Consider the following 15,209-nt stretch of genomic DNA (forward strand, 5'->3'; position numbering starts at 1 on the left):
TAGAAAATGAACCAAAAGTATAAATTTCACTCTGATTCAGACTAACCAAACGGACAAAGGCTTGTGAAATGCCCTTATTTTCTGTTACTAGTCAGTTTTGTCTTTTTCTCCTATAATACCTGAATGCTTCACCGGATGAAACATTGCTTTCTGTGCCAATTTTTAAGTATGAAACTAACTAAATGTTCTGTAGACTTCACAGTCAAACTTATGATCAAACCTACGTTAAGCAGGCTGCAGATCTTTAGAATATGTAGATGAAGAATAACTTCTATTTGTTGTTTCGTTTCAACCTCAATCATTAACTAAAAAAACATTCACCAGCACACTCTCATGTGGTTGCAGATTTTTTTGATTCCACATGAGGTACATCGCACGTTTTGGTGCCAACAATCAGTAAACACCTGTCCTTTCCAGTTCATATCAAGCTCATCTGTGTCCTACTGTAATAGAAACAGCATAGAGCCAATCAAACCTTTGTGCAGCACGCTGATATTTGCATAAACAGCATCGAGACCAGCACCTCCACTGTTCTGCAGCACGCTGGCCTGTGCTACAGTTTACCCTGTTGTGCTGTTTGTTTTAGTTGAGCTATGACAGTTGTTGCTCTTAACACCCTGTTATTGGCAACAGACACACTTGCAATTATTCTGTTAGTGTGAAAGGACTAGCTGATTGTAAGATGATTGGCTGTATCACCACCCAATGACAAAGACATTCACACGATGCACACAGATATTTTAATAATGTGCTGAAATCAGCCTTGCAATGCGGGGGCGGGTGTAGTGGGGTTTGTGCAGCCTGCTCATCATGTACTCGTTCATTTGGGTGTGACAGTGAGCTTTTTGAAGTGTCATTTGTAGGGAAGGGACAATTTAACCAAACAGGACAAAAATCTGAGAGAGTGTGGGAGAGCGGAGGAACGCAGAAGAAATAATCAAGTGATTATAGATTGCCTCTCTTGCAATTAAGGGATTAGCGTGCTTTTGTTTCGTGGTGATTTGCTTTGGAAGCTTGTTTTCTGTACACAGACACACCTTGAAAACTGGACGGCCTTAGCATCTGGTTTCAGTCGTTCTCTTTCTCTCAGTCTCCTCCTGCCATGTGTTTCTCAATGCCCAGAGTAGCCGTTGCTCTAGCCTTCACAGTTAGCATATCTTTAATTATCCGCCGACATGACATACCACTTAGAGCTCTGAATCCCAGTTGCTGTTACGCAACCCCACCCTCCCACACACAAACACATTTATACACCTCAATTATGTATGCATCTTTCCCAAGTGCTGGAGTATGACAGCTCTATTAGCGTATGCTTTGAATGTGTGTATGTGCTGCTAGTGCAGAGTGCCAGATCGCTGGTGCTGCTGAATCATTTTAGGTTTTGATGTCTGTAGTTTACTCGTTGTTAAAGGTGATAAATAAAACGCAATGTGCGTAGAACAAGCTCAGAGACTTGATTATACTATAGACCTGTATAAATGACGCACGTAGTCTCCGTGACGTCACCCGTAGGTTCCTGGAGAGCCGTTGTGAAGCTCAAAGTGGGTGGTTCAGGCCGTCGCCATCTTGGCAGTGACAACACAGCCTAGCTTGCGGCTAATTCAAAAATGGTCAAAGGGGTGGATCGTCAGTGGAGCTGAGGCGGGCCGGGTGACGCAGCAGAGCAGACAGGAAGCAGTTAGAGACCTGGTACGGCACCCACATGTCCCTCAAAGCCGCCACGCCGTTAATTAAACGTAACCTTAAGCATTAATATAATTGAAATGGGTGAGGTGTATAAAAATTCACCCCACTACAGTTGTCATGAACGGGGATATTAGATATAGAAACCAAAACCGGTCTTTTTTTTGTGTATTTTCCTACGAATGTCTAGCAACACATGTCAATTGTGTTACATGCATACAGTCTTTTTGCCTCTTTACGGCAGTAGTCCAAATCCCACCTTAAAAGCATTCAATACTTTTGAATTCAAACTTCACAGTGGTGGCCAAAGAAGTAAAGCTAAAATTGGACTACTATTGCAGACATTTCATAATTGCTCTCCAGAGGCTGGTCGCTGAATTTTGGACTAATGGTAGTGTGGCTGTAGTCCTAAAATCATGCCAATTAAACCATATCAAAGGCATATTTTTTGGAAGGAATAAGCAAGGCAATAAGGCTTATGTTTTGAGCCCTACTGACTGTTCAGGACACTACAGCAGCGCTCCTGATCATCTTTTTCTTCTGAGTCACGGTTTGATGGGATTAGCAGGCTTTGATGGTCGTGTTGGTCACTTCCAATCATACAGGTCTAACAGGATTACTGGTAGCTCATCATGATACTAGGACAGCTGTGGTGCCAGTTTGATGTCACCGGTGTCACCTCACAATCACCGCTTGAACAGCAGTCCTGTAGGTGTCATCCTGAACTGCTGGCAGCTTGTAAACATTGTCTTGTTGCAGGAAGGAAAAAAATTTAGACGGATTCATGCTTTTGTGGATAAAGTAGAAGTAGAATCTCTGCTTGGAGACTGGGCGGCCTTGGTTTGACACACGAGCACCTCCTCAATCAATTGAAGTGTTCACCAAATGTGATGTGATCCAGGGTTTCTGCCAGTGTATAGAGTGCTCCAGGGATGACGTATATTTGTAGGCCAACCAAGTTTGCATTGCCCTGAATTCCCTCAATAAAAAGCCAATGGGATTGTCCCATTGGGTTAATTTGGATTATTGCAGAAAATAAGCTGTGTGGCACAAACGTTTATGATACTTACACGTTTTGTTCAGCAAGATAATCTCCACAAATGAACACCACTTCTATGATCTTTGAAGCTTGAATGCAGAAGTAAAAAGCTAACGTTGGGCTATAACGAACTACACCGCGGTCGCATGAGCGCGAGTATACACAACGAGGCTGTAAAGGCAGAAGAACTGGCGCCATGACGTTTAGTAGTCTCAATTAGCCACATGTTAGCAACCGTCTTTTTTAAGACACATAAAGGCTTCAAAATTCACAAGTAGGGTATTTATTTATGTATTTTATGTCGAAGAACAAAACGTTGAGCTTGTGTTAACACAGACCTTGCTTCAGGCATCTAACTAAAAACCCATTAAAAAAAACCATTGACTTCCAGACGAGGGAACCAGAAGTGCTAAAGTGCTAACTCATTTCCAGGTTTTTGGACTTATTCCCGTAGCAATCTATTGCAAGCCCAGCGGCCTGCCGGGCGTAAGCATCAGGGAATCTTTAAAAGATTTTTTTTAAAGATGTTTTTTAAAGTAAAATGTGTTATAAAAGAAGCAAACTTGGACTATTTGTCGGTGAATAAATGCTACAACTCTTTAAGACTCAGGCCCGTCTCTTGCTTGACACCTGCTGATTAAAGTAAAGGGGGTTAGCCCCGAAGTTAGCGACAACTTCAGCCCAGGCTCACTTAAGGTGGACTCACCTTGAAGGTGGACCAGCTATTCTCATTTTATTGACTATTTAATTACACTAAGGACTTTCACTTAGGCTCCAGTCTTTTTCTGTTCTGTTCTGTTTCACTTTTAACTGGAATGAGTCCCTAAAAAGCCCTCGGCAGCCTAGTTAAAGTCCCTGGAGCAGTAAAACTGTGTTAAAGTGAGTGATGGTGGCAGCAGTTAGGTTTATATTGCTAGCTAGCAGCTCTTTATGAGACTGTGTAGAATACTGTCTGGCAGGGACTGTGAGGGAGGGAGGGGAGAGTGGAGAAGGACAATGTACTGAAGAGGATAATGTCAGAAGGATCCCATTAAGATTACCTTATTACTCAGTTTACCAAAGGGAATTGGCTTTTCTCTGTGTGCATATTCCCCTTGACACCTCCTAAAATGTATTCCCTCTCAGGACAGATCAGAAAGCAGAGTCATGCGTGGTGCAGTGTCCAAGGAGAAAGCAGGTTTTCCACTTCAAAGTCATCAGTTTACACCCTCAACACACTGCCTGGCATCAAACCGGCAAAGGGAAGTTTAAAGGGCAGTTTCAAGTTGGACTGGCAGTTAGACTAGAGGAAGAGAAATTAGTGGAGGAAAGAGTTTGGCAGTGAACTTGAGTTTAAAAAAAAAAAAAGTGTTGAGATGAGGAATGAAGAGAGGAAGTGCCCCCACAGCGAGAATGTTAAGTGTTTACAAGATGAAGATCTCTTCGTGCACGTCTCTGCTCCTCCGTCTACCCCATGCCTCTCTCACTGACACACCGCCATCGCACCTAATCAGCCAATCACGGCTGGATTCTGTCTAAGAGGCCTGATTGGCTGATTAACCAAGCTCATCAACACGCCACCCGGTGCGACTTCAAACGCGCACACACACACACAGTGACACGGGTAAGCACATACACAATGTGCAAATTACTGAGAGTATCCTGTCGTGTATGTGTGTGTGTGCACATATGCATAATATATGCATGCATTTGTTATCATCTTTGCATTTCTAAGTCTGTGTGGGCAACATGTCTGCAATTCCACAAAGTTTGAAACATTAAAAGTTGAACTGTTTTACCACCTTAAGCACCTTAAAAGTGGCTTAACTTTGCATTTGACTCTTAAAATGCAGAGTTTGGGTGTTTTGAAGTGGGGTTGTATGAGGTACTTATCCATAGTTAGTATATTACCTATAGTAGATGACGGTCGGCATGGGCCCAGCTTGGAGAATCAGACAGGAGTAGTGTCATGAAACCAAAGCAATGTACTGAAGTGGACGGGGCAGCAGCAAAACGTATTTTAGACACCTAAAAGAAAGGCCCACTAAAAAAAATGTAAGTGTATGCTATATTAAGAATATTTTCACCGCTTTATATGGCCATCAGACAGCTATACAGTCTATGTGTGCAACAGGGAACTGCCCAGACTCCATTGGGGGAAAATAAAACATTGAGTGGGTGGGGGTTGGTAGTAAATTAGTAAATGATAACCTTCTTTTACACAAATTGCTCAACAGCTATTGTTGGGTTATATAAATAACCTCCAGCTTTTACACAAAGGCACCGAGCCTCAAATTGGGAATATAATAATTTGCACAGTACATAATATTATAATTATCTTAATAGCTGGCAATTAAACCACACATGTATATACAATGTAATCTGCATCTGGTAATATTCTGTATCATAGAAACCACATCAACAGTATTTGTTTCACTGTAAGTAAGGACCTACCATAGTGGGATGTACAGATGCAGAGATTTAGGAGAGCAAGAGAGGCATGACAACCCTAGATTTAAAGATGATACCTACCTGAAGCTCCCCTACACGAGGTGGCAGGATGTTCCTGGAGAGTGGAGCTCTCCTTCAGAAAGCTCTTTCACTCTGCTGATTTCTCCCTCCGTTCTGGGGATGACTGCAGCAGAATCCTGGGATAACATTTCAGAGCACATCTGTGAGAGTACAAGGAAGGCTGAGATTAGTATGCTCAAAGAGGAACACTTTGCCAGTCATTACAGTGTTAGATATATAGCCATGGAAAGAGAGTCATTTAGCGAAAGGGTTTTATACTGTATGTAGTGCATGAGACAGGTAATCTGAAAGAAATCATGTGTCCTCTGTGTCCTCCGGTGTTCCTAATGGCATCTGCACGATATCACAGACCGGAGGAAAACAACCAGAGTCGAGCTGGAGTCAGCCATCTCTGAGCAGCTGTCAATCACTCGCAAACTCCGATCAAATGGTCAAACTAGGCAGCGCTGATCAAATATGAATCAATATTCTGAAACTGTAAAGCCTATTTCTCGCCTCAAATGTTTTCAGAAACATCTTGTAGTGTACTCTTTAGCTGTAAAATGATAAAGTTTGTCACCCATGTTGAGATAAGTTGAGGAAATACCAAGCACCGCCCACCAGTCGGAGCACAGCCAATAGGAAGGCTCTTTCTGAAATGACCTTTGATTGACCAAAATCTCCCATCACGGGCTAGATTTCCTAAAGCCTGAAAAGAGAGCCATGAGGAGGTGCAGAAGTCTAGTTTTCTCTCAGAACACTTGAATTACAATATACTGAAAGGTTATTATGGATTTTTTTGCCCAATGATGCCCAAAACGTTCTGCCTACTGAAGCTTTAAGTGAGGAGTCACGCTGCAGCATTTTGAACTTGCTATTGGCTGCAGTGACCACTGCAGTACTAACACTGGTTATATACAGGATTTCCATCTATCATTACACTCAATCTTCATTCTTCCTGTCTTCCCTTCAGTCATCTCCCATTCCTTTATCATTAATGTTTTCCCATGCAGAGCACGGTACCACGTAGCAGGGCCCTAAGGCAGATCAATGCCAATATTTATTTCATGTCCAATTACTGGGGCAGAACCGCAGTCCAGAGAAAGCAGCGATGAAAGTAAACGTCCTCTCACAATGAGGCACACAGAAAACCGCATTAGAAGTGCAGCCTAAGCTTCAAGAGCAAGGAATATGAGTACAAGCGCAGGTTATAGGATTCCAATAGAGCGAGCTACAGGCATTACCAGGGGGGGGAAACCTCCAGAAAGCTGTGTGAAAATCCTGTTGCTTTCAGCAGGAGATCCCCCCACCTCCACAAAACTATCCTTTTTCCGTCTCTTCACCACATTTCTTTGCTACTGCTTAAAGAAGCCAATTCATCTTTCTCATTTTCGGATTCCCACCTGTATACTGACCTGTCACTGCCTGTTATCTATCCTGTTTATCACTAAAGCAAGCTTTGAAATGTTGAAGTTTCCACACCGATGTTCTGTTTTATTGTTTTACCTGTAAGCTGTATGAGTGTGAACATGATGTTGTTCAGTTAAACTAAAATGTATTAAATTACAATGCTTGTTTGTATTAAAGGTTACTTCTCCAATAAGGCAACATTAGCAATCCAAGCAGTTACTGACTTTATATTGATCTGTTGTTCTTTCTTCATGATCAATTCATCAAAGGTATAAAGGTTCACAGCAAGAGCACATTGTACATTTTAATTGCTGTCGTTCCCAATAATCTCCAGCGTTTTCTTCATTATAGATCAATAGTCCCTGCTCCATGTTTTATTGTGATTGAACCGATATATCACTTAATGACTTGCTGCCTCCCTTCTGTTTCTGTGTCCTCCCCACTCCAGATTTGTTCCTGACAACTGAAGGGCCAAAGTTTGAGACCTGGATCAACAAGGTAAGGAGCTTTTTTGGAAACATTTTCTTCTTGTTTTCCTGTCCCAGCTTAGTCCCAGATAGCAGTCCTTTTTTACTGCCTGTCTTTTCAAGAGTCCAGTTCAATCAGGGCAGCCATGACTGAGTTACTGTAGCATTGTATCACTGTATGGTAGATACAGTAACACATCAACATTGCAGGGTTCTTATGTAAAGTTTATAATGTTGCAGAAATATAGCTGCAGCAATTGCAGTCATATTGATCGATTTGTAGTCTTTAAGGACAAATGCAGAACATAACTTTGATCTTACAAATGCCCTTCACAAGTTACAGCAACCCTTGGTGATGTTTAAAATGTCTTATTTTGTAGAACTAACAGTCGAAATCCCCAAAAGGTCATATGTAAAATAATCAGAGAAAAGCAAAACACTTACTTAGATTTGAGAGGATGGAAGCAGCGAATATTTGATTTTACATTACTTCGATGCATAAACGGTTTATCAAATATCAAGTGCGTGCGTGCGTGCGTGCATAGATGGTAGATCAGCCTTTCAAGCAGCGGAACATCATAAAACACACTTCATTCAAACCAGACAGAAACCACTTGTCTCTTACTGTTCCAACTATATGGTCTAAATAACCCCTTAATTCATAGAGTTGTGAAAGATGTGCGGACACCAAATGCTGTTTTCTTGCACTCTCTCTCTCTCCCTCTTTCAGCACCTATTTGTAGTATTGCTCTGTTCTTTTTATCAATCTCGTTTACATTTAATGCTGTAGAAAAGGTTTTAGTAGCCCGAACAAGGCTGAATTTGCTGTAAGTACTATTGCTCCTCACTGCAAGAAGGTCCTGGGTTTGAATCCACTGGTGGAATGGGTGGACATTAACTGAATGATAAACTAACTGGATCAGTGGGAACCACAATGAATAGCACAGCATTTATTTTCTTTGGTACATGTTTATAGTCACCTGGTCTCTCTGCCTCTGTTGGCCATTAACTAGGGACCTACAATATGGTCCATAATAAGCGTGTTGGGTTTATCCCACATATGAACTAAGTCCAATATGTCCACCAATAGGAAGGTTATGTGTTCAAGTACAGCCAAAGGTATTTACCTATAGTGATCAGAGAGTGATGACCCACACACCACCCCTCTGTTCATTTCCTCAGTGCAACAAACAGATCTGCAAAGCTTTGGTGGGCCTGGGGGTACAGGATTGTTAGCACTACTGCAGGACTAGTTAATATTCTGGGAGAGCAGAGAAGGGGAGACCATGGCTCTGAGCTTTTGTCGAAGGGGCCTATTTGAAATTCAGCAGGTCGAGGCACAAGCCGAACAGTAGTCTATCTTATCACAGAGAGGGGGGAATAGGAGAAAGGAAGGGGAGGAGGTAAGGAAGAAGAGAGCAACAGAGAGAGATTGAAGGATTTGGCAGAGACAGAATGTGTGTGAGGGTATAGAGAGACCAAGCAGCAGCAACACAGAGCAAATAAACTGCCTTACCCAAAAACCAGTAGGATGGGTGACGGCTGGTAGGAATGTTGATCAGGTTAGAGGATGATGCAAGGGAATTTTCAGAGGAAAGATCATTTAGATTTTTTCTTTTTCTTACCTCTGCCCAGGGTGTGTTTTCAGTCTTTCCGTTGTCTGTCTGTGTGTTAGTTTAGAAGGATTTTTTGAAAACATGTTTGGTGGAAAGTTAGGCTCATAGCCTAAGGAAAAAGTGATGGCAATCTGTGGGTCGACCACTGTGGTCCAGACTGAAATCTCTCCTAAGCTTTTTGATGGATTGCCATGCAATTTTGTACAGACATACAGTACATGGTCCCCAGAGGATGAATCCTACTGACTTTGGTGATCCTATTACTTTTCCTCTAGCACCACCATAAGGTTGACATTTTTTTGATGGATTGATGAAATATGGTACAGGCGTTCATGGTCCCCAAAGGATGAATGGTTTCTAGCTTTTATGTTCAGCTCAAAATTTTTATTTATCTAATAATTTGGTTTATAACCAAATACCTGCAAAGTTAATGACATTCCCATCAGCTTCTGCTGCACTTTGTGTTTATTGCAGTGGGCATCTCCGGGGTCTGAAAAGTGAAGCCAATGCTGAAGTGCCTTAAATTTGCATTCTTTCTAACAGCCAGCAGGGGGCGACTCCTCTGGTTGCAAATAGAAGTCTGATTGTATAGAAGTCTATGAGAAAATGAGCCTACTTCTCTCTTGATTTATTACCTCAGTAAACATTGTAAACATGAGTTTATGGTCTCAGTCACTAGTTTCAAGTCTTTTTCTTCAATACAGCATGATGTTCATTTAGTAAATTATGGTTGTGATTGACAGGTCGCTATCATGGTGTTGTCCAGTCTGGGAGTTGTCCGTGTTTTCGTCTTAGAACTTTAACCCTTTCACAGTGTGTTTTCAGTTCATGAAAGTTAATTGTAACATTTTGGTTGCCTAAAAATGTCTTATTCAGCGTTCGGTTGTACTTAGCTCCACCGTCTTGTGTCACTGGTTGCAAAAACCAAGATGACGACGAGAAAGCCGAACTCAAGGCTTCAAAACGGCAGTCCACAAACCAATGGGTGGCGTCACGGCGACTACGTCCACTTCTTATACACAGTCTATGCCAAATACCTGCAAAGTTAATGACATTCCCATCAGCCTCGGCTGCACTTTGTGTTTATTGCTAATATGCAAATGTTAGCATGCTAACACCGTAAACTAAAATGTTAAAAATATGCCTGCCAAACATTAACGTGTTAGCATTATCACTGTGAGCATGTTAGCATGCTGACATTAGCATTTAGCTCTTAGAATCTGTCACATGCATCTGATGATTGTCTTACTGCAATGTGATGCAGATCTGGATCTAGATGCAAACTAAAACGTTCCTAACATTTTCTATTGTTGAAATAACACATGTTAGGATTGTGCAGCGTTGGCAGAAGTCTGTGTGTTCAGAGTGCTTGTTGTTTCAACCATGAGCCTTTGTTTATCTGCCATAAAGCAAGGCAGAAAATGTGGAATTAGCATGTCGATGACAATTGAAGTGGTGCTTTGCCTCAGTAAAAATAGGAAGTAATTTGACATCAAAGGTTTGTTTAATCTGTGTAAGGAAACACAGGTTATCTCCTCAAGCTCACAACAAGCGTGCTACAAAGTGTGTAATAATTGTGATAGCAGATCTCGACATCTTCCACTCGGTGTGAAGCGTTCTTTTGTTTTGCTTTGTGTCATTTATTCATTGTAATTAATTCATCACTCAATCTCTTATTAGTAGTTTCGGTCAGTATCTCGTTCAGTTGATTGATAAAGCTTCACTATTTGGTGACGTGGATCTTTTAAATCCTGCTGGAACAGAATGTGGACCAAAGGTTTCAGGAGCAAGAAAAAGTGAACACACACTCGGTGACAGACAGAATGAGTTTAAGCCTTGTCAGTAAAAAATCAGGTCCTCTGCGGTTTACCTGTATCACTCCATCTCATTCTCTCCTTCAGCTCATGAAGAAACCCAATCCTTTCCTTTCATCTTGCCATATTTCTCTGTACTTTTATGTTCCTCTTTTTCTTAAATGCACATACAAGTGCTCACATCCACACACTCTTGAATAAATTCCAAAATATTGTTCATCCAAAGGCACATGACATAAATGGCCATGGCACATGCTCACGCATATATACACAAACAGGCATTTTCCCAGCATCCTCAGAGCATTAGACCCCCGTTAATCCCACCACGGTATTCGGTTCAATGCAGCTGCATCTATCGGTCACAGGCCAGCGCACTCCTCTTTCTCCAACACTCTCTTTTAATTACTTTTCTCTGTTTTCTCTCCCCCTAAGTCTCCTTCCATCCCTCCCCGCTCCTCTGTTTTCCTGCGATTACACAAGAGAAGGCAGTCACGGAGGGGGTGCTGGGGGAGACAACAAGCTGCCGAGATGAGTGAAAAGAGGTGTTTTCATTGGCCGTCAAGTAGCGCCGAGGGGTTTTAAAGGTCAATTCGACAACGGCTGATATAATAATTTGGTTCATTTGTCAGGGAGAAGCTGATGCCTCTGGTCAAATACACGTACATAAACACATCAGTATCTTTCTTTATAGTCTTTCATACACTTTTAGATCAACCCATATGGGTTTTAGCACAGTACACTACTACATGAGAATCTCACCAAGCATACAGGGCCAATTTAAATGGAAGAACAAATATAAGCTTTTACTTTTGAAGCACTTGTGCATTTTGTGTCCTTGGAAGTACGTTGTGTTTTTTTTTCTTTCTGTTTTTGCAAAGGAAACAACAAAATGGCCAACTGCAAAATAGCTTATTTCATGCTAATTAGTCATTGTCATAACTATTACAACTGTTCCCTCCGGCCTTAAAAACATAATATGCACATAATAGAGTGGTTTACATGAGCTTACCTAGGCCTTACCTTATAGAGGGCAACAACATACCATGACTTTGCATGGGAAAATATTTAAATTAAGATATGTATTATTATTATTACAGTTTTCCATTGATTGTGACACTAATGCTTCTGTCTCTGAATTCATCAGGGTCATTACATTTCATAGGTATAGCTACACACAAAAGCCTGCAGTAGAACATATTTTGTTCATAAGCTTTTGTGGTAAGTTTATCCTGGCTACTATAGCAATATATGAAATATTAATACACTACATGTCTGCAGTGTCATGCACTACTGAGTAGATCCAGCCCTTAATCCCACTGTTACCAGCAACAATGTATCCCAAATGTCATGCACCACTGCATGAAGCTTCATACACCACACACGTTTGACACCAGCATTACCGTCAGTTCAGCAACATATTGGTTTACTATGCCATGTTAAAAATCCCCCAGTTGCCCCAGTATATTTTCATGAAAATGTCTTCTACTGTTACAACTCTGCCCGTATGTCATTCCTCTGCCTGCATGTGTGTTGGGAGTGATGTGAACAGAAGGGAAGAATAATAACAAGACCTGTAATCCTTTCATCTTCACACATCAATCAGCTGTTCTCAAACTGTCACACACACGTCACAGTTTTAATCATGACATCTTGCAATCAGGCAAACCAGCAGCAGTCAATCACACTGGCTAAGATCTCATCCTAAATGCACAGAGCGTTAACACCCGGTTGCCACATCTGTGCGTGCGTCTCTATAAGTGTGTGTGTGTGTGTATGCGATTGGAAGCGTTTGATCTCATTAACTTGAGTTGATTCTTCGTGCTTTTGAAGAGATCAGCTTCAAAGTGTGTCATTTTCGTTTGCATAGGTCAGTTGAACATAATTGCATGCTTTAAGAAAGCAGAGGGGTATTACATATATCTCTCTATATTTGATTCATTTTACTCTTTTTTTGCATGAATTATTCATAAATTATATGAGAAGTCACTTCAAAGCATCTAAAGCCCCTTTTCGACCGCAGGAACGTTCTACTGGAACTACTGTAGGAACCTTTTGAGGAACTCATTGCTTTTCGACCGCAGGGACCAGGGTCTATATTAAGTTCTGGGGACATTTTATCCCCCCAAAAAAGGCCCTGGTCGGGTGGTGGTACTTTCTGAAAGTACAGGAACTTTCAGGGTGGGGTTTGCAGGGATGACCGTCATTGATTGGTGAAACCATAGAGTGTATATGAAGATGGACAGCTCCACAAAAGTGAAACCAAAACAGCTTGATCACCTATAGGTCATAAATCAGCCCCCCTCCATGTTAGCGGATGGGACACTAAAAACTATTTGACACACTGAACTGCAGGCAGCAGAGTGTGTTTACTGCTGCGACCACCAGCAGCCCTCGTCACGCGAAATGTTGCTTTTCATACATTAGCGGACTCATATTCTGCACAGGTCTTTAGAAAGAAGGGAAATGCAGAAAACAATGGGCTGAAGGAACCTTTTAGTTCCTTGAAAAGACTAAATTTACCAGGAACTTCTTGTTGTAAACGCGGCTTAATTATAACTCAGAGAATCCTAGTATTTAAATCAAAGCATTGGTTCTCGTCATGCTACTACCACATAGGCCTGTGTGTGTGTTGCACTCTTTTCTGAAAGGTTTGTTTGCACACTCAATACACAGTATTTACCGAACCAGTAATTCTTTACAAATTGAAGCAAATAGGGTTGGGCAGCAAACACATGTATCCGCTGCCAGTGATAGCCTGAATCTTTGGCTGATGACCCAATTATATCACCAAAATAAGTGCCTCTACATTTCTGCCTCATCAGCATTCAAAGCGTCACACATGCTGCAAATAATTAACCTCTGAAAGCACAATTTGTGTGCCGTGGATTAATTGAAATTGAATGTAATATTGGGCTTCGTTTACTGATAGCCTGAGCCTGCATAATGGCCTGCACAGCATAAAACAACCGCTGCAGCTTTTCAAGTGACATCGTGTGACTAAGTGTTCAGTTTGAAGGCTACACAGTGGTAGACGGCTGTGTACATGCTGCTCTTGTCAAAACATATAAATAGACATTGATAATATGAAAATTGTTGAATGTGATTTATCCAGTGGCCAATCCTTTTTTGGCACCAATCTACTGCAAATAACTACTGAAATAACCTCATTAGGATTGTTGTTGGTTTCAGTCACAGTCAGCACTCTTTAGGCAGTGTATGATTAGCAGACACTGAAAGTAAAACAAATGAAGCCTTACAGTATGACATTCAGAAACAATGACTCCATTCACTTACTGTATCCATTTAAATGCTCTTTACTGTAAAAATGCATAAACTTCTATGTAAAAATCAAGATAACTATTGAGGCCTTGAAGTAATAAATGCACAGTTCATATATGTTTATCGGTCAAGTTTATTTCCCTATTCTTTTTTGTTTTCTGGGTCTCTTTCTCCCTCTCACACCGTAGACAATATATAAGAAGTGGACGTAGTCACCGTGACGTCACACATTGGTTTGTGGACTGCCGTTTTGAAGCCTCAAGTTTGGCATTTTGGTCCGTTGCCATCTTGTTTTTTTGCAACCAGAAGTGACACGAGAGGGTGGAGTTAAGTGCAACCGATAAGACATTTTCAGGAAACCAAAATGTTTTAACCAGCTTTCATGAACTGAAAACACACTGTGAAAGGGTTAAAGCTGTAAGACGAAAACACGGACAACTCCCAGACCGGACAACGCCGTGGTAGCAACATGTCAATCGCAAAGTAGCCACGACCTAAAGCATACCCTGCTTTATGGTCTAATTGACTCTAAATGGGACCATAATTTACTAAATGAACATCATGCTGTATTGAAGAAGACTAGCAAAACTAGCAAATGAGACCATAAACTCATGTTTACAATGTTTACTGAGGTAATAAATCAAGTGAGAAGTAGGCTCATTTTTCACAGACTTCTATACAATCAGACTTCTTTATGCAACCAGAGGAGTCGCCTCCTGCTGGCTGTTAGAAAGAATGTAAGTTTAAGGCACTTCCGCAGTGGCTTCATTTTTCAGAACCGTAGGTTGCCCACTGTCTCACACACATAAAACCAGATATTCAGTATATGATGATAATTTCTTTATCTGTTGACTCATGGTGGCTGTAGCTGCTCATAATAATGTAGCTCCTATTTATTCAAAACAAAGTGATTTTCTTCCCCCAGAAACATAAAACACTTCTTTTGCAAAAGAGATTTTCCCCCACAGGAAAACCTGCCTGGCTCCAGATTATAGGAACATTTACCAATATATTCAGTATGAGACGTTCCAGACCTTTTTGCCACAATCAAGGATGAGCAGTCATGCAGAGACTCCATTCAGATGTCAAAATATTGATGTACTAACTGACCTAAAGGGAACTTCAAGCCACGGCGTCATAAATCTGCTGGACCATCATCACGCTGGCAGCACTATTCATTAGTCTCCTAATCTAAATGTCTCAGGGTGGAGTGGGACACATTGTGTATGAGGCTGCCATTATGATGATCAAGTGGGCACTTCCTTTGACAGTTGTCTGGAAGAATTAGACCCACAACCTCCAGAAGGCTAAATAACATTTTCTGCCATTTCAGAACTATCTCAAAATACACTCATCTACCTGCCTAGTAGCTACGATACCTGTGCTTAGGGCCAGCGCAGACCACACAATA

General features: G+C 41.4%; 1 protein-coding gene across 1 annotated transcript in view; it reads left to right on the top strand.

Moving 5' to 3' along the window:
- Positions 1-15,209, top strand: part of itfg1 (integrin alpha FG-GAP repeat containing 1) — a 171,173-nt gene that overhangs the window by 26,003 nt on the left and 129,961 nt on the right. The window contains exon 7 of the mRNA XM_074660656.1: positions 7,071-7,120. Within this exon, the coding sequence (XP_074516757.1) occupies positions 7,071-7,120 (50 nt within the window). The remainder of the gene's footprint in view (positions 1-7,070; positions 7,121-15,209) is intronic.

The sequence above is a fragment of the Sebastes fasciatus genome, chromosome 2 (assembly GCF_043250625.1).
Source record: "Sebastes fasciatus isolate fSebFas1 chromosome 2, fSebFas1.pri, whole genome shotgun sequence".
NCBI classification, from domain to species: Eukaryota; Metazoa; Chordata; class Actinopteri; order Perciformes; family Sebastidae; genus Sebastes; species Sebastes fasciatus.